The sequence below is a fragment of the Schistocerca cancellata genome, chromosome 2 (genome assembly GCF_023864275.1).
Source record: "Schistocerca cancellata isolate TAMUIC-IGC-003103 chromosome 2, iqSchCanc2.1, whole genome shotgun sequence".
Lineage (NCBI taxonomy): Eukaryota > Metazoa > Arthropoda > Insecta > Orthoptera > Acrididae > Schistocerca > Schistocerca cancellata.
Window position 1 is genome coordinate 1,043,515,968 of NC_064627.1, and position 26,257 is coordinate 1,043,542,224.

General features: G+C 38.7%; 1 protein-coding gene and 1 non-coding gene across 2 annotated transcripts in view; one reads left to right on the forward strand and one right to left on the reverse strand.

Moving 5' to 3' along the window:
* The window catches only part of LOC126163022 (rab3 GTPase-activating protein catalytic subunit), a 477,254-nt gene extending 459,120 nt beyond the window's left edge, over positions 1 to 18,134 (reverse strand). The window contains exons 1-3 of the mRNA XM_049919892.1: positions 17,800 to 18,134; positions 14,262 to 14,565; positions 2,039 to 2,175 (exon numbers count right to left, since the gene is read on the reverse strand). Of these exons, the coding sequence (XP_049775849.1) occupies positions 2,039 to 2,175; positions 14,262 to 14,565; positions 17,800 to 17,995 (637 nt within the window). The 5' untranslated portion in view covers positions 17,996 to 18,134. The remainder of the gene's footprint in view (positions 1 to 2,038; positions 2,176 to 14,261; positions 14,566 to 17,799) is intronic.
* Trnat-ugu (transfer RNA threonine (anticodon UGU)) lies at positions 883 to 957 on the forward strand. The gene has a single exon. It is a non-coding gene; the product is annotated as a tRNA-Thr (tRNA).
* Positions 18,135 to 26,257: the final 8,123 nt, after the last annotated feature.

Sequence of the window (26,257 nt, forward strand, 5' to 3'; positions counted from 1 at the left end):
AATAATGTATGAACTAACCTGTACAAATGCCTAACGACTGCGCTGCAATCTGCCTGAATTTATGATTACAGTAACTAAAACTCGAAATTACACCTGCTATACAAAACTCACACGCAATTTAACTAAGAATCTATGTAGTAAACACAGAAAAGAAGCTATATACGTATCTTTCTGCGCTGTCGATGTGCACCAACTGGGAGCTCAGGCCACACTGTAGGGGGCAGGGAAGGGGAAGGAATGGTGTATGGGTGGGGAGAGAGAGACAAACGCTGTCTGGTGGAGTGTGGAGGGACTAGAATGCCAACAGGCACAGTGTCAGGCAGGAGGTTGTGGGGCAATGAGGTGGGGGAAAGAGCTCCTTTTCCATCTATCATGACTGTGTGAATCATAGTATTCTCCTGGATATTGAAGTTTTATGGGATTGATGATATAGCCAACCAATGAATAATGTCATGTCTAGCCAAAAGACTGCAGAAAGTTGTACTTAGTAATTCAATCAATGTAGTCTGAAGACATAATTCTGACTAGCGAGAAGTCATACATGGGGTTTCCCCAGGCTTATTGGTGACCACCCATGATGTAATTATCATTTCATTTCTAGCAAAGCTGCATGGTCATCCATGGTAACTGTTCTTTCGGGAACAGATACTACCGTCATATATAGTTAAAATATGGCTTAGGGCCATTGACCTTCTTGTGCGAACGCACACGCTATGCCCGAACTCGTACAGGACTTGGTAGATTAATCTGCCATGAGTAATGAGTATGATGGGCAAACATCTATTAGGCACACTATGAATGTAGTGGTGTGGACATGTTGGGAATGTGGATCTCACGGGGAGCATGCAAGGGATAAGTCCCTGCAGATGCACTATCCTCTGTGCCTGCGGTGGCTCAGATGGATAGAGCGTCTGCCGTGTACGCAGGAGATCCCGGGTTCAAGTCCCGGTCGGGGCACACATTTTCAACATGTCCCCAATGAAGTACATCAACGCCTGTTTGCAGCTAGGGTGTCCATTTAATTATCATTTCATAATATAGGAACAAATTAATTTTCCAACATCTATAGATGTTTATCATTGCATGCTCCTCCATCAGTGATAAAATTATACAGTTAAAACTGAAGATGAAAATTGCATTTGCAAGTGAAAAATCAACACAAAACTCAGACAAGGTGCAAGTAGTATTTTTTGTAAAGAGACTTCAACAAAAAGTGCAGAACAAAAGGAGAAAATCAAGAAATTCACAGGACATGGGAAGAGCAATGACAGAGGAGGAAGGATGTTTTAGTTTAATGTGGGCTGTGTGTTTTTGTATGAGAAATATTCTTATGAAACTTCACGTTCACTACCTGTATATTTACTGTTCACTTACTGGTCTCCACAGGAATCAAGCTCATTTCACTATTCTGGCAATCCTGTAGAAAAGTGCACAGAAAAGCGGTTATACAGCATAGTCCAGTGGACTGATTCATGAAAAACATGAAACATTTTGTGAAGGGCCTCTTAAGTTATGAAACACAGTTTTCACAAAAGATTCTAGGAATATAAAGTCCTGCATTGTATCAATGCAGAATAAAGTAATCAAATTAGATAGAGTAGAAGAACACAGTTTGTAAGAGAGGAGTATTTGGATTTTTGCCACTGCTGCTAAGAGGCATCTATCATGCCAAAAGATAGATAGGTTATTTAATCTTTAAGTGTCTCCATGCAAAAACCACCACTCACATTTTCACAAGTGGTCACTTGTCCTAATTTTTAAATAGTGATTCCATCTTCAAAAACAAGGAGATATTAAAACTAATAACACCACACAACAGATTCTATTCATTTGCATTCATATTAATTAATTTACATTCAAAAACCATTATGATCTTCAATTCAATAATCTTAGCTGGGGGCAATGCTCTGAACTTTATTCTGAATGGTAGTTCATATCTGTCAAATACATTTCAACTAAGATGCAATGGATAATACACAAAAAGTAATAAAATTCTGCAACTTTAAAAAGCAATGAACAAAAAAAAAGTCATTCTTGCCTGTAAGATATTTGCAGTGAGGTGGTGTTCGCTTCAGGTGAATCATCTCAAATTCAGTGCGTAGACCCCTAGCTTCACATACACCAAGATAATAATGTTCTGCAGTTTCATGCACTTGCACGAATAATGGAATTGGGCTGGAAAAAAAGGACCTGATTAAAATACAAAACACATATCAATTAAACTACAGATTGCAACACTAAAATAGGTTTCTATTGACCACATAGAGGCCATGTTAAATGTGATGTCTAGCAATCTATTCTTTTCATATTGTCGTTCTATCCTGGACTTTCCATTGTTTGACTAAAATATGTTTGCCATATTAAAAATCTCGTCCTCCTCCTCAACACCTGTCCCCCCCCCCCCCCCCCCAGTCTTATTTTTATGAAACTTAGTACTAAATACATTGGAGACTAAATGCCATTTCAAGTAGGATGTAACAGAAACAAGGCACCTGGAGTAGATGACATTCGCTTAATATGGGAACATGTGACGTAATATTGATCCCCAAAACTTATACACTGAACAACTCATCTAATAACCTGAAAAAAGGTAAATTTACATTATAACAATTGCAGATTTAGAGAAATATTTTTACTATATTGACTGAAGTTCATCATTTGAAATTCTACACATAGTAGGGAATAAGAAGTTCAGATAGTAAGGAATGAGAGGTTGTCTAGCACTTTTACAGAAACCAGACTACAGTTATACAACTCAAAGGATGTTAAAAGGAGGCAGCAGTGAGGAGATGAATGAGATAGGAAGTAGTTTATCACCCATCTTATACTTCTGTACACTAAACGAGTAGTAGAGCAAACAAAGGAAAAGATTTGGGATGGTAATTACAATTCAGATAGAAGAAATAAAATCTTTTGAGTTTTTCCTAAGACATTGCGTATTCTATCAGGTGCGCCAGAGAAATGAAGGTCAGTTAAACGGAGTGATAGTATCTTAAAATGATGTTAGAAAATGAATATCAACAAAATAAAACAACTGAGTGAAGATGAATTAAATCAAGAGGGGCCAAGGGAATTCGATTAAAAAATGAGGCACTAAAAATAATAAATGATTTTTGCTATTTGGTGAATGACAATGGCAGAAGTGAAGAGCACATAAAATGTGAACCTGCAACAAGAAGAAAAACTTTTCTGGAAAAGGTAAGATTGTGAACATCTAACAAAGACTTATGGTTTGGAAGGTTATTTCTGAAAGTATTTAAAAACAGATGATTAAACATTGGTAGATAAGTACCTATTGAAACAATTCATGACAGAAGAGACACCTCAGCAGTACACGATCACTGTAAACAAATTTCTGAAGTACCAGCAACTACGGCACAGTGGGTGTAAGACAAAGCATAGGACTATAGACAGAGGTATGCTAAATGAAACATGTTTGGCTGTCAAAAGGGCGAAGCATGAAGCCTTCAATAACTACCTCAGAAAAAGGTTATTGAAAGATCTCTCACATGACCCACAGAAATTCTGTTAATATACAAAAGCTGTCAGTGACATTAATGTTAGTTTCCAGACAGTCATAGAGGAGAAGGGAAATGAAATCAATGGCAGCAATGCAAAAGCAGAAGCAGATATGCTAACTCCATTTTCAAATATTCCTTTACAAAGGCAGATTCAAGAGTATTGCTATAATTTAATTCTTGCACCACTTTGAAGGTTAGTGATACAGATGTTAGTGTCACTGATGTTGAGAAACAAGTTAAATCACTAAAGCTGAACAAAGTGCAGAGTCCCAGTCAGATTCTATACTGACTTTGTGGTCAAGTTAGCAATGTATCACTTAAAGCTGGTTGTTGAAACTTTGTTAGCAGGCTCTTTTGGGTTAGTGTGGAACAGTATTCAAGTGCTTGCCAGTTCATTTTCTTCATCAATTCTGTGACAGCCTCTCATGGGTCAAGAAAACCTGTGACTATTCACACTGCCCTTCTTTGTTAATGTTCAGTATGTCCTGTTAGTCCTACTTAGTATGTGTCCCACACACTTGAGCATTATTGTAAGATGGGGAGCACGAGCATTTTATAAGCGATCTGCTTTGTAGACTGACTCCATTTCCCCTAGTATTCTACCCATGAACCAAAGTCTGCTACCTGGTTTACTCATGACAGCCTTTGTGATTGTTCCACTTTAAGTCCCAACAAATTGTTACATCAAGATATTTGTAGGAGTTGACCGAATCAAACTATGACTCATTGGTACTGTACTCACAGAATACAATGTTTATTTTGTGAAGGGCAGAATTTTATGTTTATGAACATTTAAAGCTAGATGCCAAACCCTCCACCACTTTGAAATGTTATCAAGATACGCTATTATTTCTCAGACATTACTCGATTATGGATAACTTTATCATCTCCAAAAAGTCTGAGATTACTATACATGCCTTGTTGGCAAGATCATTAACATAGAACAACTGTCAAATGCTCTACTTCCAATATAATATGCTGCAGCCTCCTCACCAAAAAATTCTCAATAGTCACAAATTCACTCACTAGCCCAGAAGACTGTACTTCCAGTAATAACTGCAGATGGGGTACTGAGTCATTCTTTTTGGAAATCAAGAAATGCTGCATCTACCTGACTACTATGGCCCATAGCTTCCACGATGTCATGCTTGAAATGTGCAAGTTGGGTTTCACACATTTTTAGAATCCATACTGGTGGCATGGAGGAGATGATTCTGTTCAAGATACCTCATTACATTTGAACTCAGATTGTGTTCTAAGATTCTACAACAAACAGATGTCCAGGACGACTACATGGTAGTTTTTTGGATCACTTCTGCTACCCTTCTTGCAGGTAGACATAGCTTGTGCTTTCTTCCAACTACAGGGTATGGTTTTTGTTCAAAGGGTTAAAAGAGGGGCTAATTTAGCTGAAAATTTGGTAATGAATCTGATAGGGCTTCCTTTGAGCATGGAGCTTTATATCAGTTTCAACTGATGACACTAGTGCAGTGGTGTGAGAATTAAATGGGAGCAATACTCTTAGATTTTCACTCAGTTTAGTGAAACAATGGAGAAGTTGGGCACTTGTATGCAGCACCAACTGTATGATAGGACATTTCTGATGCAGTAGTAGAAGTAATGTTCACCGAGGAAGCACTGAATAAGAATCAGCAGCAGCATACTGACCCACAATTATTGATAAGTTGTAAAGGGATGTTATAGCAGCCAGTGATTTTGCCTTTTCCAGGTAAAGAACATATCAGCTAAATAACTCTGACATAGTGAACATTTTTTTATAAGTGCAGCCAGTAGGATTAAGTAATCAGGAGTGGAATAATAATGACTCAATATACATCTTTCTCTATGCAAAAGAAGTGGCTCAGGAGGTTTTTTTTTTTGGGATTTGAGGACTTATACAAAGCCATCTGCTCAAGAAACTTTCATTTGCAACTGTTGAGAATGATGCTCAAGAGTTTTTTTGGACCTGTACAATCCTTAACAGGCTTATCCCTAGAGGAATCATTATTCACCCTCCCAGGTGTTAGGATATAGTTTGTGAAACTAGATTTCATTAAAATAATTGGGGAGTATGTCCTTACTGCCACAGAAGAGGTGGCCCAACATGCCAGAATGAATTTAGTATGGTCATGGAGTAGTTTCTTGAGCCATAGTAGAGAAGATTCTAGCTTCCACACAGAACATGGGTAACTATGTTGTTCCTCATTGTTGCAGAAGCAACTCGACTCATTTTTCTTGGCTGGTAATATTATATACATTTCCAAAGTTACCCAGCAAGACACTATTTCCCAAAATAGCCAAGAAAGGAAGTGTACTTCACTTATGAAAAATCCTGTTTATTGATTGCCAGTCTGTTGTAGCTGAGTGAAACCTTCTTTGTTTCCTCTGACACATTGGTCTTCTGCTCTTGTAATTCAACAGACTGAAACTTTTGATAAAATTTTTATATACTGTTGCTGGAATGCCTGCTACTGTAGCACAATAAACTGTATTGCAAACAACAGGTTTTGGTGAGATTTTTGGAGTGTTGTGTCATTGAAACTGCACATTTTTGGACTATGCAAGCATAAATACAGTATCTACCAAATACAGCATGTTAGTTTCTGAAACACTGAAATTAGGATAATGGTTGCTCCATTTGCTACAGTCAGCCATCACTGTGTGCACAGGATACATCTACGTCTACATCCATAGTCCACAAGCCACCTGACAGTGTGTGGCGGAGGGTACCCTGAGTACCTCTATCGGTTCTCCCTTCTATTCCAGTCTCGTATTGTTCGTGGAAAGAAGGACTGTCGGTATGCTCATGTGTGGGCTCTAATCTCTCTGATTTTATCCTCGAGGTCTCTTCACGAGATGTACGTAGGAGGGAGCAATATACTGCTTGACTCTTCAGTGAAGGTATGTTCTCGAAACTTTAACAAAAGCCCATACCGAGCTACTGAGCGTCTCTCCTGCACAGTCTTCCACTGGAGTTTATCTATCATCTCCGTAACGCTTTCGCGATTACTAAATGATCCTGTAACGAAGCACGCTGCTCTCCGTTGGATCTTCTCTATCTCTTCTATCAACCCTATCTGGTGTGGATCCCACACTGCTGAGCAGTATTCAAGCAGTGGGCAAACAAGCGTACTGTAACCTACTTCCTTTGTTTTCGGATTGCATTTCCTTAGGATTCTTCCAATGAATCTGTCTGGCATCTGCTTTACCAACGATCAACTTTATATAATCATTCCATTTTAAATCACTCCTAATGCGTACTCCCAGATAATTTATGGAATTAACTGTTTCCAGTTGGTGACCTGCTATTTTGTAGCTAAGTGATAAGAGATCTATCTTTCTATGTATTCGCAGCACATTACACTTGTCTACATTGAGATTGAATTGCCATTCCCTGCACCATGCGTCAATTCGCTGCAGATCCTCCTGCATTTCAGTACAATTTTCCATTGTTACAATCTCTCGATACACCACAGCATCATCCGCAAAAAGCATCAATGAACTTCCGATGTCATCCACAAGGTCATTTATGTATATTGTGAATAGCAACAGTCCTATGACACTCCCCTGCGGCACACCTGAAATCACTCTTACTTCGGAAGACTTCTCTCCATTGAGAATGACATGCTGTGTTCTGTTATCTAGGAACTCTTCAATCCAATCACACAATTGGTCTGATAGTCCATATGCCCTTACTTTGTTCATTAAACGAATGTGGGGAACTGTATCGAACGCCTTGCGGAAGTCAAGAAACACGGCATCTACCTGTGAACCTGTGTCTATGGCCCTTTGAGTCTCGTGGACGAATAGCGCGACCTGGGTTTTACATGACCGTCTTTTCCAAAACCCATGCTGATTCCTACAGAGTAGGTTTCTAGTCTCCAGAAGTCATTATACTCGAACATAATACGTGTTCCAAAATTCTACAACTGATCAACGTTACAGATATAGGTCTGTAGTTCTGCACATCTGTTCGACGTCCCTTCTTGAAAACTTGGTTGACCAGTGCCCTTTTCCAATCCTTTGGAACGCTACGCACTTCTAGAGACCTACGGTACACTGCTGCAAGAAGGGGGGCAAGTTCCTTTATGTACTCTGTGTAAAATCGAACTGGTATCCCATCAGGTCCAGAGGCCTTTCCTCTTTTGTGCGATTTTAATTGTTTCTCTATCCCTCTGTCGTCTATTTCGATATCTACCATTTTGTCATCTGTGCGACAATCTAGAGAAGGAACTACAGTGCAGTCTTCCTCTGTGAAACAGCTTTGGAAAAAGACATTTAGTATTTCGGCCTTTAGTCTGTCATCCTCTGTTTCAGTACCATTTTGGTCACAGTGTGTCTGGACATTTTGTTTTGATCCACCTACCGCTTTGACATAAGACCAAAATTTCTTAGGATTTTCTGCCAAGTCAGTACATAGAACTTTACTTTCGAATTCATTGAACGCCTCTCGCATAGCCCTCCTCACTATACATGATCTAGTGAACCAATTACAATAAGGCTTTTTCATTACCACCAAACGAATTAATATGCATGTAGAACACGAATAAACAGAACTATGCCTTCACATATAATTTTAGTTGTCACAGATATATGCTGCTTTATCTTTCTTGTGATGGATATGGTTAGAATGGGATGTAAGAGCACAGCTTAAATTGCTGCAAGTGAAGGATCGACATTTCTACTCTTGATTGTGAGAAATATTTGACTGTTTTCTGAATAAGTCGCAATTTCAAAATCATGATTTCTGAGGGTATAATTAAGCTCTGATGTAACAGCACAACTTAAACTGCTGTGAGTAAAGCAGTGACATTCATATTATTCATTATCACAAGAATGTGACTATTGTTCTCCAATTAGGTCATGGCTTCCAAAGGCAACCAACGTGAAAGCAAAAAATGTAGTTGTGGTGACAGACTGATCTGTACCATAGCCCAAGGTTTAGATTATGTTGGAAGGCAACAGCCTGGTTGTGAGTTGGGGTGCAGCAGTGAAATGTATAAGCCTGCTTGTCACCAATATTCAGCTATTTTCCCAAATGCATCACTATCTCTGAGGGTGTGTTCAGACAGGAAACCAGGAGCACAGCTTCAGTTGGTGAAGCCAATTGTTTCTTACAAACTTAATTATAAATTTCCAATTTCCCAAAACTGTCAACTTTTAAGCAGTTATAGCTTGTTGTGGCTAGTTTTTAGCATATCCTTAACATTCCCTCTAATGAGTGATATGTAATATTATTGTTCGACCAGTGTCGATACCATATCAGCACTGAGACATATTGCGAAATCTGATTCCATTTGAAAGTAAGTATATTTCACCTAGTTGTAGCTCAATCTGTGAATGGGGTGCAATGGATGTTTTCTGGGAGAGGTGGTATTTTAATGTTATGGATGGTGGTTCATGTTTTGCCAGGCAGTGTGGATTGCCCAAAATGCCAAGTTCCAACAATTTTTTTTTTTTTGCCAAATCAGGATTCATTCAATTGTTGGCACTTATAGAAGGTACAGATGGGTAGTCACATGATCAATGTGCAATGCACATTCAAGCAGAGTGCTGAGATCGGTACTTGGTTCAGTGATTCACCAATGATAGTTTGAAAAATCTCCAATTTCTGTACCATGTGGGACTCAATGCGCTCACCAAAGATGGTGAGACTTGTAACAAATTTCAGTATGTCTACACATGTGATAACTGACTACTTGTCCTTCTATCACGAAACGTATCTCAAGTGGGTGATAAACAATTCTCAACAGTTAGGGAAGCAGGAAAAGTCACTGAAATAGACAAAGCAAAATTTGGGTACAGGAAAAACAGTACAGGCCATAAAATCTGTGGAAACTGTGTGCTTGGTGGGATTCAGCAAAGGTAAAAAAATATGAATTTTGGACTAAGGAAGTCTTAATTAGAAAAATCAAAGAAAAGATCCTCCCAGTTAGTGACGGCTTCACCTTGTACACCACTCTAGGTACTAAACGTTTTCAGTACCTTACAGTGAACCATAGTGTGAAATTTGTAGATTCTAAAGATCATTCTGTTCATAACCATGTGGAGAGTATGTGGCAGGACGTCACAGATGCAATACCATAATATGGTAGAAAGATCAAACATATCGTGGGTTATCTACCTCAAAACATATTCCACCAAGCATATCACTTGAAAGTAATATTTCATAATTGAGGTGGGTAAACTTTACACATCCTGCAGAAATGTAATATGGTAGTTTTTTCAAACACTGCTGCAAGCATGACTGGCAATTACAATTCTTTGCCTTTCAGTGAGAAACTGGTGCCTTCACTTTCCTCACCATTAAAGGCATGTGATAGCATCACTTTGCTTTTTACTGCACACTTTGTACAATACTTCAGGCCACCTACTTTATTCCTGTTTCATGCTTAATGTTCCTTTGTCATTCGTGTGTTCGGACAGTGACAACGTGATTGGCTGATTACATCGCGTGTCAAGTGCTCTGATTCTGTGCTGTGACTGACTGACGAGATCACATATCCTGTGCCGTGATTGGTTAACAAAACAACATCGTGCAGTGCAGCCTCATTTTCACAGTTTCTGAAGCTATCATGCCACATTTGGTGGATTTTGTATATAGACTTGTGTATTCCAAAAATATGCAGTTTCAATGACAGCACATTAAAGATCTCTCCAAAGCACTTAATTTTTTGTATGGTTTGTTCTGCTATAGTGGCAAGAAGTCTGATAATGGTATATAGAAATGGTGCCACAGATTTTGATAATGGGGTAAATTTAAATTTTGCAAAGGTTAATCAGTTAGGCATTCCTCAGGCCACCACAGGGCAGGTTACCTTTTCATGGGATCCTACTATATTGACAGAAATGCTTCAATAGTTTGGTGAATCAATTGACAATGTTACCCATCATTTTCTGTATGCTGTCTCAATGCTGGTGGCTGTAAAGTGTCAAATTATCTCTGCTCAGCATTCATTTGGATTGTCTCCTTTCAGGTACTACATTTTCAGGTTAACTTCCACTGGCAGGCAGTCACTAGAGTGCATATCATTACTTCACACTGTCTGTTGTTTTCCTGATGGTACCTGAAACTTCTCACTGAGAATTGTGCACACTGCTTTGCCTGTGCAGGTAGTATTTGTGGCAGTATCACTATGCACCTGTCGCAGCCAATAATTTTGTGAGGGTTTTGTGGATGGTAGACACAACTGATATAGCAAACATTGGGAGCTGCATAACTGCCTTTCTCGCTTCAGTGTTTCCTTATCATTAGGTAACATTCACATTTTGAATTTTTCCTCTCCTTAGTAAACACAGGAGAGTTATCATCCGATTGTGTGTGGTCACCAGAGTAACGGATAGAAAGTGGAAGGAAGGTGCATAACATTTACAATTTGTGTACATATCAGTCACATTTTTCACATACAGCTTTGTCTCCATGTGGAAATTACGTGTGTCCAAACCATTGCCAACAGTTGCAATTCATGGGATCCAGGATATATCCTTAAATTGATGAATCCTGTTTTAAAGTACTCACGCAATGTTACACTGTCTAAGATAGACATGAAAGCCACTGTTTCTTCCTACTCATTCATTTCGTAATGTTGCACATCTCCGATTCTACTTTTCCTTCCTGCTCCACCTTGGGTTCTGGTGTTGGGCTGTGTATAAAATCTTTGCATGATGCATCATCTTTGTTAAAACTGGTGATGATACACTGTGTAATCAGAAGTATCCGGTCACTCCAAAAACAGTCCGCCCCAATGGCTGAGTGGTCAGTGTGACGGATTGCTGTTCTACAGGCTCGGATTCGATTCCGGGCTGGGTCGAGAATTTTCTCTGCTCAGGGACTGGTGTTGCACTGTCTTCATCATCATTTCATCCCCATCTGGCACCCAGGTCACCCAATGTGGCGTCAAATGTGATAAGACCTGCACCAAGGCGGCCGGACTTGCTCTGCAAGGAGCCTCCCGGCCAATGATGCCAAACGCTCATTTCCATTACTCCAAAAACATATGTTTTTAATATTAGGTACATTGTGCTGCCACATAATGCCAGGTACTCCATATCAGTGACCTCAGCAGTCATTAAGACATGAGAGAGCAGAATAGGGTGCTCCGCGGAACTCACAAACTTCGAATGTGGTCAGGTAATTGGGTGTCACTTGTGTCATATGTCTGTACGCGAGATTTCCACACTCCGAAACATCCATAGGTCCACTGTTTCTGATGTGATAGTGAAGCGGAAATGCCAAGGGACACATACAGCACAAAAGCATACAGGCCAACTTCGTCTGTTGACTGACAGAGACCGCCGACAGTTGAAGAAGGTCGTAATGTGTAACAGGAAAACATCTATCCAGACCATCACACAGGAATTCCTAACTGCATCAGTGTCCACTGCAAGCACTATGACAGTTAGGCAGGAGATGTAAATGTAATGTCATGTGACTAGGGCCTCCCGTCAGGTAGACTGTTTGCCAGGTGCAAGCCTTTCGATTTCATGCTGCTTCAGCGACTTGCGAGTCGATGGGGATGAAATGATGATGATTAGGACAACACAACACCCACTCCCTGAGCGGAGAAAATCTCCAACCCAGCCGGGCATCGAACCCGGGCCCTTAGGCTTGACATTATGTCGCACTGACCACTCAGCTACCGAGGAAAGAGGTAAAAAAACTTGGATTTCATGGTTGTGCAGCTACTCATAAACCACACATCATGCCAGTAAATGCAAAATGCTGCCTCACCTGGTGTAAGGACCATAAACGTTGGACAACTGAACAGTGGAAAAATGTTGTGTGGAGTGACGAATCATGCTACACAACATGACGATCTGACGTCAGGGTGTGGGTATGGCGAATGCCTGGTGAATGTCATATGCCAGCATGTGTGGTGCCAACAGTAAAATTAGGAGGCAGTGCTGTTATGGTGTGGTCATGTTTTTCATGGAGGGGGCTTACACCCCTTGTTTTGCATGGCACTATTGCAGCACAGGCCTACATTGATGTTTTAAGCACCTTCTTGCTTCCCACTGTTGAAGAGCAACTCGGGGATGGTGACTGCATCATTCAACACGATCGAGCACCTGCTCATAATGCATGGCCTGTGGTGGAGTGGTTACATGACAATAACATCCTTGGAATGGACTGGCCTGCACAGAATCCTGACCTGAATCCTATAGAACACCGTGGGGATGTTTTGCAATGCCGACTTCATGCCAGGCCTCACCAACTGACATCGATACCTCTCCTCAGTGCAGCACTCCATAAAGTATGGGCTGCCATTCCCCAAGAAACCTTCCAGTACCTGTTTGAACATATGCCTGTGAGAGTGGAAGCTGTCATCAAGGTTAAGGGTGAGCCAACACCATACTGAATTCTGGCATTATCGATGGAGAGCACCATGAACTTGTAAGTCATTTTCAGCCAGGTGTCCAGATACTTTTGATTACATAGTGTATGTAGCTCTACACAATAGGATACTCCCATAGTATTTTCTTTTTAAGAAGGGCAGTAGTTTGTTGATACACAGTTATTTCAACTAAAAGTGTTCCCTAAATTCCCAGCAAGCCTGTCTTAACTTTTCTGGACAGAGAAAGTGAAAACTTTTTCAAATGGTCCATTGTGTTTCTTTACGACTAAACTACATTTTATGATACCTGACATCATATTCCAGTCTTAGAAGTCCTTTAAAGATGACTTCTCTGTGGAACAGCTTTGATTTGTTCTCTTAACTGGTTGTACGTTTTTACTAATCAGTGACTCAATCTCTCCAAAATGAGTTTTATTGTTTTGATTAGTAGGTCCACTGATACCACAGGAAATACATGTTGACTTAGAGTCCAACATAAACAAACCTACTGCAAATGAGATTGGCAAATGTTCCAGAGGCTATCCACTAATGACTACCCCAACCACAATCCATTCCATTGACACTCAATTCGCCTTCAGGTTGAGATTTTTTTTTAAGAGATTGGTATCAACCACATGACCTCTGTGGTCAACTCAGAATCCCTGCTCCCTGTGTGCCACACATAACTCCATTGTTGTGCCTAATGAGAACACTGAAATACGCATAGAATTTACATAGGACTGGCAGCACTGACCAGTCCCCAGCCAAGGGTTGTGTGTACCCCCTCATTTCTGTAGAAGTCCTCACAGCAAATCAGTTAACCAGAGAACCTGACAATAACTATTCACCTTTCTTCAGTTTTCTGAATCTGTTTAGCAAAAACTGAAACTTCGGTGTTTTCCAAAGGTTAACACTGTAATAAATGCATAATTAAGTTCCACATGCTATTAGTCACACATCTGGTATCTTTGAGATGGCCAGACATGGTTGTCTGGAGAATTTTAACCCCTGAGTGAATGTTGCTCGATAGCCATTTTGACTGTTCCCACACACCTGCACAACTCAAGTAGTGTAGCAAAGCTTTTCATGACTTCTAACTAGTGAGCTAGCAATGTTCAATACTGTTACACATGCGAACGAGTATCACTACTGAAACTGCTTTGCTACATATTTTAGAAACACGTTTGTCTTTCACTATTTATGTTGGAGTCTTAATCACCTATTTTGACAATTTTCTTCACCTCACTACATTTCTTTAATTTTTGTTCTTTAATTTACAGTATGTTGTGTATTTTTGAAGTGAAAGCTAAATATATTACTTCAGGCATAACCTCCTTTATTTTTTTAATTGTAAGTCCTATTATCAGTGCCTAAGAAGATATTTATATAAAAATTACTAACTCACCAGTTTGAGTTATTTACTGCCACATACATGGAACTCAAGAGTATTTTCACTTTACTCTCTGAGTATGATGATATTCCACTCCAAGCTGAAAGAATGAGGAAATCCCTAATCCCATACCACACAGCAAGAGGATGTGGTTGAGGTGTTCCATTATCCATTGAATGTGGTGGGAAATCATGCTCAAATCTCATGATGTCTTCTAGAACCTGTGACTTAGATTCCTCATTTTCCTCATCCAATGGACTGGAAATATCATCAGATGAGTCGACAAGCAGGCGGTGTCTTGTAAGTCTGAATTCAACATCTGTAATGAATAAGTAACATTACTAATCTCAGAATTAAATGTGCTCTAATCAGTAGTGGTACTATTGCAATCAAACCACAGATAGATAAAAGTTGTCTGCTTGGCATAAAATGCTACTGAAACTTTTACAAAGAAGTGGGGATAAGACAGCACAAAGATTATATAAGTTGCCAAGGGAGACACAATGGGACAAGAGACTCAGAAGGTGAGACCAGAACTGAATCAAATCAACAAGATTTAATGAAGAGAGCCAACACCAAGAAAGGAAACTGCTAACACTTAGCAGAAAAGGGTCAAAAGAAACATCTGATACCACCCGTCTGCCTTGACCCCTGATGTAAGTACGTTGTGTTTTGTGACGTCACTGAGCTGCTGTGTTTTTGGGTTGGGTCATGTTTGTAGGTGGAATGTTGTTGTATTTAGTGGCGCACTCTTAAGGTGGATGGTCATGTCTGAAGATGAATGTCTTATGTGCAGTATTCAGTCATTTCACTTTGTGTAATCACGATGTGAATTTGTGGTTGAAGAGTGTGCCATATCGCTAGTGAGGTACGCTGATTTATTGTTTCGGGGGTTCCTGTGCGGTGATAGGTACGATTAGTGTTGCGATTCTTTATGGACTGGAATGTAATAGTGCTTTCTTTTGTTAGAGATGGATATAATGGAAAAATTTAATAGTTATTCATTCTGAGTTGCACTGGTTGAATGATATGACGACGACTATAAGGTTTTTGCAGCAGTTTGGCCTGGCTTCTGACTACATGAGGTCTCATATGTAATGGGAGTATGCAGTTGACTAGAGTCCCATCTTCTCAGACCAGGAACTCAGGATGGTGTCACCTTGACAATATTTGGCGATCTATCCAATGGGGGGGGCCTGGTTCAAGATCTAGGTGGCCATCAGGGAGACTGTTTTACTCACACCTTTTCTGTTATCATTCATCTTTACATCTTTGAGGAGTTATATTGTTTTGCTTTCTGAGGACTGGTTTATGTGTGTGTTTAATTAGTTTTAATGCATTGTTTATGATTTGTTTGTTTTGGTGTATAGCTTTTTTTATTTTAATTGGCCAAGTGCATATGTATCTGGGGATTTTGAGTCTTCACTTTGTGTGTGTGGTTTTGGAGTCGCTGGCTTTGTTTTAACTACATAAGTCAAGGGAATTTTCCAATTACCCATTTTGGATTGGCATGTGCTAATGTGTTTTTTAGTATCAAGGGCTTTGTTTGTGCTATTGTGCTATATAGTGATTTTCTTATCTGTAGCATTATGTTATATGCTGCGAATTTTTTGGGTTCCTTTTTGTGGATAGCTTTTGTTTTGTGATGATGCTGTTTTTTGTATTGTTGTATATTTAGCTCATCCCGGTTCTGAAACCTCTACTTCCAGAGGTTGTCCTGTTAAGTTTCATTTTATTTCTGTGCTGTAGTGAAATATTCTCAAGTCTTTTTATTTTTGTTAGCATATGTATGTAACTGATGTTATAGTCACCACACTGTACATGCTGCAAGTATGGGTGTCGGCCATCTTAATGACATTACGGGTGGAATCGGATGCTTTCATAATGCCCAAAAAAGAAGACAACCAGTAGGTACCAGTATCAGAATACAGGCATCAGAGAACAAGCAGTAGGTATAAACTGGGATAATGAACATAAGAGAGAATATGAACAAAGTCAATAAAGGACAAATTAGAAAATAAATGATAATTAAGTAAGTTCCAGATAAGAGTAAAAAAGGGGAGAAACCATGATTAAAGAAGCATAAATAGAAATAGAAGAAACAAGACAAGGATGAAAGTAAAAGTGAATAGTAAGAATGGTTGGAAAAGATAAATGTTAAAAGGGCTCATGAAAAAGTAATTAACATTTCACACAAAACCCAAACCAGAAAAGAAAAATACGTGTAAGTAAAATAAGGTCTTTGTGTGGTCTAAAACATTTATTCCAGAGAGTAGCATTCATATTTCAGTAAAAGAACATAGACATAACAGTGGCACACACAGTATGGTGTACAATGGGGGTAATTCATAGATTATTTCCTCGTTTAAAAAATAAATTTAAAAAATGATTGTTCACAGAAGAAAGACATAACTTTCAGCTTTTTAAATTTAGTTTACTGAACAATTTCAGTACTCAAACATTTGTGCAAAATTAGCAATGTTTTGAATCAAAGAACACAAAGTCTTTCATTAACCAAAAATTCACAGTTAATACATTTGAGGTAGATCATTCGAATACAACAGGGTAAAATACTGTCTGTTTATGACAGCTATGCTTAAGTGCATCCCTATGATCTATTCAAATAATCTATAAATTATAAAAATGCTTAGAGGTAACAAAATTAATGCTTTCAGATTGGAAACTGTCATAGATTTCCCAAAAACAAAATTATCATGGACAAATTTTGTATAATTTTCACAAAAGATGCATGCTAGAAAAATTATGGAAATAATTTTCGTTGATGCAGCTCATGAATTGTCAACTGTAGCTATTCATACAAAACTTTAACTGGTTCTGCAGGCACACCAACAAACGTATTTGACACAAAACCGCAAAGCCATACCAACGCAAAAGAAAATTAAAATACAACTCATTAGCCACTTTTTCTGCAAATCGTTTTAATATGTAGATTCAAGGATAGAAGAGTTATGTTTGCCATATGGCAAGTAGCAGTGTTCACTATGAAGCTGCAAAACACACAGCACTGTATCGCAGACAGTACTCAGTGTTTACACATAGGAGTAATTATTTTCATTGAAAAGTACCGGTGTAATCAATTAAATTAAACTGCAAACAGGCTACAGACAGCAACTCTTTAGAACTATCTGAGGAAGCAGCAGCATTTTTCTTGCTAATTTACTTAAGGAGTACAGCAATATTTCATTATCAATATTGTGTTCAGATTAAGTTCCCATGATTTGCTTGTCTTTCACTCATCGTTTTACATCCCTAAACATTCCACCTGATAGGCTCTACGGAACACTATGGACGAATTTAAGTAATTTGATTAGAGATGGTTCCGAAGAAAGGTATAAGACTGCATAGAAACACGTACCTAAGCTTATGTGAAACACAAGGCTTATGAGAGTTCTCTAACAGCTTACGTTTAATATTTACACGGACGTTAATATAATGTAGCAATAGTGAATTTATCGAAAATTCAGTTTCAGACGATAAGCAAGTCAGTCACCATTTGGAAATTGTACCTAATGAAATGTGAAACGTCATTTACCTGCAAAATTAATGTTTTCCGTTTTCGTTTCCCATTTACCACTACTGAGTTCTCCTTTCTTTAACAGAGGGCCACGTTTGAGTTGTGGAATCTTCCATTCGCGAATGATTTCTTCTAAACGAAACATGAACATCTCCCATTCCGATGCTGCCGTAAAGTCATAATGAAAATCTTGATCGTCAATTTCTTCATTCATTGTTTCACTGAATCCGCTTCACCACGCGATCAAATCGCACAACAAACACAAAACAGCTGAGACTGACAGTTTACGTCCAAAGCAAAATAGCAGGAAAGATATCACCAGCTTTTACTTGGCGTATACAGACGAATGACGATAGATATGTTCATGGCGGACACACAGTCTAACCACAGTCGGTGGTCTATCTATGGTGGACGCCAGAAATTCGGGTTTTTAGCAAAATCAGTATTTTAACATCAGTACTTTTGAGTAGTAATAGTTACTGATAGCGACTTATGTACATAAAAATGTACGTACTTCATCTCAAAGAAACAATTTTTTTCTCCTTGGAATGGTCGCAGGGGAGGTCAATTCTGTTCAAGTACAAGATGTTCATTCAGATCAGTATCTCAAAATATGAGAAGCTGAAGTTTCATAGACTGCCAGTATTCAGAACTGGAACACATGTTACATCTACTGAAAATTATGATAAAAATGAATGGAAATGAAAACACTGTAGTAGAAAAGTTGCGACGCACATCAGTTTTTACGAAAATCGCGATATTTGATACTTATAAGCTGCGTGTTATATGACAGCCCACTCAAATGCTTTATTTCTCAGAATAGTTTCTCTGGAAACAACGCAGTTCACAGAACGTGACATGTAGAAGAATAAATGGGCAAATATTTAATCAGCCTGAGGATCAGTGTTTCTAAAAACTGTTCTTCCTAGTAATGTTTCAGCACCAAATATAAGAAGCATAGTACGAAGTATTGGTGACATCCATACAAAGTATATTGTTATACAGATGAATTAATAAGTAAATACATCATGGCCTAATATACTTAAAAGTAAAACAAAGGTACCAGCAATAAGAAGTGTTTTCCCCACAATGACATAACCAGTTTCTTCTTTCTTCTGACTAGGTTGTCTGTCACCTCTATTGGTGTAAAAGATTCTGAACGATGAATGGACAATAGTGCTAATCCATTTAGCCTTCTCTGATAGATGAAAACACAATCATGAACTTAATGCAACGGGTACAGCAGCGTACATTACATATTTTTAGAACTTGTAAAACTTAATAATTGATGACAAAGTAATTGTTATATGACTTAATGTGAGGCAATAAACTTTAAACCTAGTATCTCTTCTTGAGTTTCACAGTTATATTTCGACTCTCTTTACAGTGGAGAATGGCCTCTCTGCTGTGGCTATAGGTAAAGGAAATACGGCCAGTATCATCAGAAGCTTGTTAATATTTGGATACATGTGTTTGTTGAAGTGCTTCCATGGCAAATGAAGATCTGGAATCTTTTCATAAATTTTCTTTTCCATAAAAAAATTCAGCAAGGACATCTTCAGCTACACATCGATATCTTCAATGTGGAATTCAGTTAAGACCTTGAAGTCTTCTCATTCTTCACTACTTAAGGGAAATTCACTGGTTGAAACCAGGATCAGTGAAGAAAATCCAGACAGCGCTTCCTTATATTCTGTAAGCCTTAACTCTATTATAAAAATCTAAAATGGGATAAAGAGTGCCACTCAATAGTACTCTTCAAAACCATGCATCAAATAGTTTGGTCTTTCGGATCTTAATCCTTTGGGGAACCACAACTGATACATCAAGCTTTTGATGGATTTAATCTCCTCTCTCAGAAACAGTCACGAAAGTTTTTGTAGCATCATGCCACACAACTTCCACTTCTTCTATAGTGTCTTCAGCAGATTTCATGGTTTCTCTCAAAAATGGTATTGGTTTCTGAAGAAGTTTGCTTAATATACAACCAAATGCAAATACATCAGCTATCACTAAGGGAAGGAAGGCAAACTGACACTGCAGAATAGAACACATTAAAATTTGCCTCTGCAGCTGTGTGTAAAGAATCATTCGGCCAGCTGATATGACAGTTACTGCTTCAATCAAGAGCTCCAGAAGCAACAAGAAATCAGTGACAGCATCAGATCTTTCAGTCGTCTGAGTTGCGCCAAACTTTTCAGAGTTTCTGCACTATGCGATCCAAGTACCGAAAAAGTAATGAGCTGTCTCATTACTCTCTAAAGAGTTCCTAATAGTCTGAATTTCAGCTTCTGCAAATATTACTTAATTAAGACAGTGGTTTGAACAGTGGATGTAGAGTGCTCTAGGATGTGTTGCTCTAACTACTGCTTACACTCCTTGCAGATTCCCTGATGTAGGTGGATTTCCACCATAATCTTGTCTTCTTAGATATGGAGTGTCTACACCAATTTCTTTCAGCTTTTCTAACAGAGAAGATGCTGAAACTTCCTGGCAGATTAAAACTGTGTGCCAGACCGAGACTCGACCTTGGGACCTTTGCCTTTCGCAGGCAAATGCTCTACCATCTGAGCTACCCAAGCACGACTCATAACCCGTTCTCACAGCTTCAGTCCTGCCAGTGGCTCGTCTCCTACCTTCCAAACTCCACAGAACTTTTCCTGACAAATTTGCTAAGAGAATAAATTGTATGAATCTTTCCTTAGCAATTATAATTCCTTGTCATCATGCAAAGAAACCTTTTCTATCCCACTGAAATCAGCAGTCTCGTCAAAAATACTGAAATGATCTGAGATTTATTTAATTTTCAAAAAGTAGTTAAGGAATTATTACTTTGCATGAGTCAATTTTTTATGGTATGACTTGTGTACTTATTACTTCTTCGACAAATTTGTAAAGCTGATTTTAACTCATTGCCTGATTTCGCACAAAATCTTACTACAGCCCGAAAGTTTCCTTCGCTATAGATCGGTAGTTCCTTAGAACGCATTATTCCATAATCCTTCCTTCCCCTTAAAGCAAGTTCTTACCCAGCATAAAACATAACAGCTTCAATTATAGGCATTAAATTCTATTTTCTACACATTATCATAGTTTTTCCCTATAAGTAAGTTGCTGACAGACGTCTCAGGTTCCTTTTCTTTGTAGATAAAAATAGATCTGCATCAAGAACGTAATTTTTTACCTACTGATTTGTTGTGTGTTTGTCGAAATATTCTATTGCTTTCTTACAATTGCTGTACAGTATTTATTTTTACACAGGGAACCGAGGGGTTGAAACTTGATCCAACTGTTGCCTTTGAAAATAAGACACAAAATCTGTAGTCAACAATGTATGGTAGACACTTCCATTTACACAGGTGTCTATGTTGAAATATGAGGTTTTGTCCCTTTTTACGGTTCTGCACCTCAGTTGGTAAAAACCGAACCGTTATAGGGTCACTTTGTTACCCATCTGTGTGTCTGTCTGTCAGGGTGGTCAGACCCTTTTTCTCAGGAATGAACAGATGGTATCAAGTTGAAATTTATGTCACATACTAAGGTCTATGTTCCCTTGGTGGTATAATAAACATTAGATTATAAGTCAGTGCAGTCAAAAGATATGACCATTCATGTCACATGTTTTGATACTCTCAAACTCACTAACTGAAACCTGTAGTGTACTTCCAGCTAATTTAGAATGATGAAATTTAGGAAGAAGCAAGGTTTCAAAGTATCAGTTGAGGAAAAACCCAAAAAAACTGTTACTTTGTAACTATATCACACAAACCTTTTTTGGTCATTTATCTTACTGTCTGTCTGACTGTTCGTGATTTAGCCCCCTTTTCCTCAGGAATGGGTAGATGCTTTAAATTGAAATTTATATTACATACTACGGTCTATAGGCACTTGGGAGTGTAGTAAATGTAAGTTTGTCAGTCCATGCAACCTAAAGATATGGCCAGTTAGGTCTCATTTGTATTTGTATTTTATTTGTCTCATAACATAAATTTACAGATACTTTGATATTCACAAACTCAGCCATCAAAACCTACAGGATACTTTACATCGACACAGAATCATGGAATTTGACAGTGAGTGAGGTTTCACACTGTACCCGAAGGAAAAAATCCGAAAATCGTTAATCTGAAATTATATCCCATGAAAAAACCTTTCTCATTTGGTATGTGACTCCATGTCTGTTCGTACGTTAGGACGCCTTTTTTTCTCAGGAACGGGTAGTCATATCAAGTTGGAATTTATGTCACATACTAAGGTCTGTGGTCCCTTGTTGGTATAATGAATGTTAGCTTGTAGGTCAATGTAATCAAAAGGTACAGCCATTTATGTCACATATTTTGATACATGCAAAGTTACTGATCAGAACCTATAGTGCACTTCCCTTTTGTCTACAGTGAGGAAATTTAGCAAGAAGAAAGGTTTCACTGTACAAAATCCGAAAATTATAAATTTATAATTATATCACACGAAAAAGAGTTAATTCTTCTGCTGTTTGTAAGCCAAGTTCAAATTTATCAACAACTTCAAATTATCCATATTTATTAGAGCCATTCTGTCACCATCTATGTCTTGCAACCGTATGATACTTTATGTACAAACCGTTATGATGCGTAGTTATCGTCTAATAGATCTACTTTATAACGTGAATCAAGGTTTAGTGATTAACTGGATCATCCCCCATGATGAACAAACCTCAGATATATATTTGACAGTATTATGGAGAAGAATGTCCTGGATTGAATAAAATATGTTTCTCAAGCTTTAATATAGCAGTTATCTATACTATGTCATCTTTATTAACAGTCTCCTCCTCCTGGTTTGTAGGTGTATAAAATGTAAGAAGCAATAAGTAGACAAAGAATTCCTCCCCCCCCCCCCCCCCCACAGCAGAAAAAAATTGCAAAATGGCAGTAGTGTCACATATGCAGCTTATACTGGAAATGGGGAGTGCTTCATCAAACAACCTATTTATCCACCGTTCTATTCTTGAACAGCGCACTGGAAAAACGAGTACCTTAATTTCCTGTGTGAACTTTGTCCTCCATAAGTAAGTGGGCGCTAAAAAAATATTTTTGTATTCGAAGGAGAAAGCTGGTGACTAAAATTTTAAAAGAAGATCCTACCACAACGAAAAACGCCTTTGCTTTAATGATTGCCACTTTGCCACTTCAATTCACGTATCATGTCCGTGGCACTCTCTCCCCTATTTCACTATAATACAAAACGAGCTGCCCTTCTTTCAACCTAGTCGATGTCCTCCGTCAGTCTCAACCAATGCACATCCCACACTGTACAGCGATACTCCACAAGAGGACGGACAAGTGTGGTGTAAGCAGTCTCTTTAGTAGACCTGTCACATTTTCTACGTGCTCTGCCAACAAATTGTAGTCTTTGGTTCGCTTTGCCCGCATGATCCAGGTAATTGTTCCAGTTTAAGTTATTCGTAATTGTGATCCCTAAGGATTTATTTAAATTCACAGCCTTTAGATTCGTGTGATTTATTTAGTAACCGAATTTTAGAGGTTTCCTTTTAGTACTCATGTGGATCAATTGCCACGTTTTGCACCATACATACATCCTGTCTAAATCATTTGCAAGTGGTTTTCACCATCTGATGACTTTACAAGGCGGTAACTGACAACATCATCTGCAAACAATTTGAGACGGTGCTCAGTTTGTCTTCTAAATCATTTATGCAGATCAGGAACAGCAGGGAGCCTATAACACCTCTTGTGGAACTCCAGATGTTACTTTTATTTTACTCGATGACTTCCCATCAGTTACTACGAACAGTGACCGTTCCAACAGGAAGTCACGAAACTAGTCGCACATCTGAGACGATACTCTACAGGCACGCAATTTGATGAGAAGTCGCTTGTGAGGAACGGTGCGAAGAGCCTTCTGGAAGTATAAAAATAAGAAATCAATTTGAGGTCTCCTGTCGATAGCACTCATTAACTTTCGAGAATACAGAGCCTGTTGTTTTTCACACAAACGATATTTTCTGAATCGTTATTGCCCATTTGCCAAAAACATTTTCTTATAGCTAATTCATAATGTTCGAATACAGTATAAGTTCCAAAATCCTACGGCAAATCGACGTTAATCCTATGGGTCTGTAATTCAGCGGATTACTCCTATTTCTTTTCTTGAGTATTGATGTGATCTGTGCAATTTTCCAGTCTTTCGAAGAGCGAGCGGTTGTATATGATTGCTCAGTATGGAACTACTGTATCAGCATTCTCCGAAAGGAACCCAATTGGTATAGAATCTGCACCAGAGGCCTTGCCTTTATTCAATGATGTAAGCTACTTCACTACACCGAGGATATCTATTTGTAAATGACTCATTTTGGTAGTTGTCTTGGTTCAATTTCTGGTATATTTACTTCCTCTTCTTTCGTGAAAGAATTTCTGAAAACTGCTTTAGTGACTCTTGTCATTAGTAACATTACCATTGCTACTGCGCAGTGAAGGTATGCCGCTGGTGTACTTTACGTACAAACTGTATCTGTAATGCAATGTAAACCGTGTAGCATCTGTAAATTATCAACTCATATCTATGTCCTCCATGTTCCAAAGTATCATGCAAATTAATGTGCATATAGAATAACCGGACTAAATCACCAGCCAGAAAATCTTACGCCAACACACAGCGCTCAGTGTCAAAAAGAACCCTTTATAGACCACACACGTGTGGACTGTGAATAACATTACTACGGCCCTGGTAGCCTTCCTATTGCTCACATAAGTGGTAGCTTAATTTTAGGCAGCCCACATATCCACTTGCTAAAAATCCCAGCATAGACCTACATTACAGCTTCCGCCAGCTTTGTATTGCATAGCCACAGGTTTACTTATATTTCCTGCAAATCGTTTCCAGCGCTTCCCCGCCAAATTTTTTTCCGATATGCCTAATTCTGGTGCAGTATGGCCTACTGGAACAGGACTACGGCAGTTTTGTCTTGACACCATTTCTCTGATTGTTCTGTCTTTCCAATCTTAAAGCGCATAAAAGTAGTGTCATCCCTCTCCTATAACTATGGTTACATTAAAGTTCTACAACTGTTATTACAATAGCCCTGCGGATTGTGAATAGCACTACTGCTTCGCTGGTAGCATTGTTCTTGCACAAAGAAGTCGTGGTTTGATGTTAAATAGTCACACACCTCCATTTTGTTAAAAATCTCAGCAAGTCTTGAATTATATACACGAAGCTGATGCAATAGGGAACAGTTCAGTAAAATTTATGTGGAACTGAAACCAGAGTCTGTTGTACATTCGCAGATATCGTGCTGTAAATACGTGCCTATTTCCTGATTCGTATTGCAAGACTTGGCGTGGCGATATTTCCAGTATTTCGGAACTTTCTGGGCGCTTTTTATATTGAGACAATACATTGTGTCTTGGTCAAATTTGTGAACCTCGAAGCACGGTAAACAATCAGCTTATATCAATCCATCCGAATATTAGGGTTGAATTAGCCACATTCCTGTTTAGAGAGCATTTTTTTTCAATACTTTCCGATGCATATCGGTTTCCCTATGATTGTGCTTCATCTGCAGTGATTCTTTGTATTACATTTTTTGCACACGGATGTGGTGTACATCAGGGTGAGTTTATTCATGCTTTAAATGCAAATAACAGATTGTCGAATTCACTCATAATCCCTTGTCACTAACATTTGGTATCTTTACAGTCGAATTGTACCTTGCAACCGCCGTTAAGCTATTTTATGTGAGGGTTATTCTGGTTCAGCAGAGGCAGTAATTCTGAATTAGCACTGTGCCAGAAAACATGTGCTTCAAAAACAGCTGTGAGCAACACGCTTTGTATATTACCTGTGCGTGATTTTTACAGAACGAAATGGAAGTCAACAGTCGGAGCTCCAGAACGAGCTGGTAGTTCCATCGTTCTATGAACCATATATTCGCTTGTGTCTTTGAACATTCAGATTTCTAAATAGGAAGACTATGCTAATAGACAGGGCAGACACGCCCGTAGCACGTGATTCTGCTATAAGCTGTATTAGACATTCTGAAAGCTAGGCCATGTGCACATCAATGCCGATACTTCATACGGTATAGAAATCAGTCAAATGTCTATTTTTGCCCACTTTTAGTACATGAAGTTAAGGAGTTCTGCTACCTAGGCAGTAAGATACCCCATGACAGATGGAACTATGAGGACATAAAAAGTAGACTAGCACTAGCAAAAAGGCCGTTCCTGGCCAAGAGAAGTCTACTAGTATCAAATATAGGCCTTAAATTTAAGGAAGAGAGCTCTGAGAATGTACTTTTGGAGCACAGCATTGTATGTTAGTTAAATATGGATTGTGGGAAAACCGGAAAAGAAGGGAATCGGATCATCTGATTGTGGTGTTACAGAGGAATTTTGAATGTTAAGTGGGCTGATAAGGTAAGGAATGAGGAGGTTCTCCGCAGAAACGGCGAGGAAAGGAATATATGGAAAACACC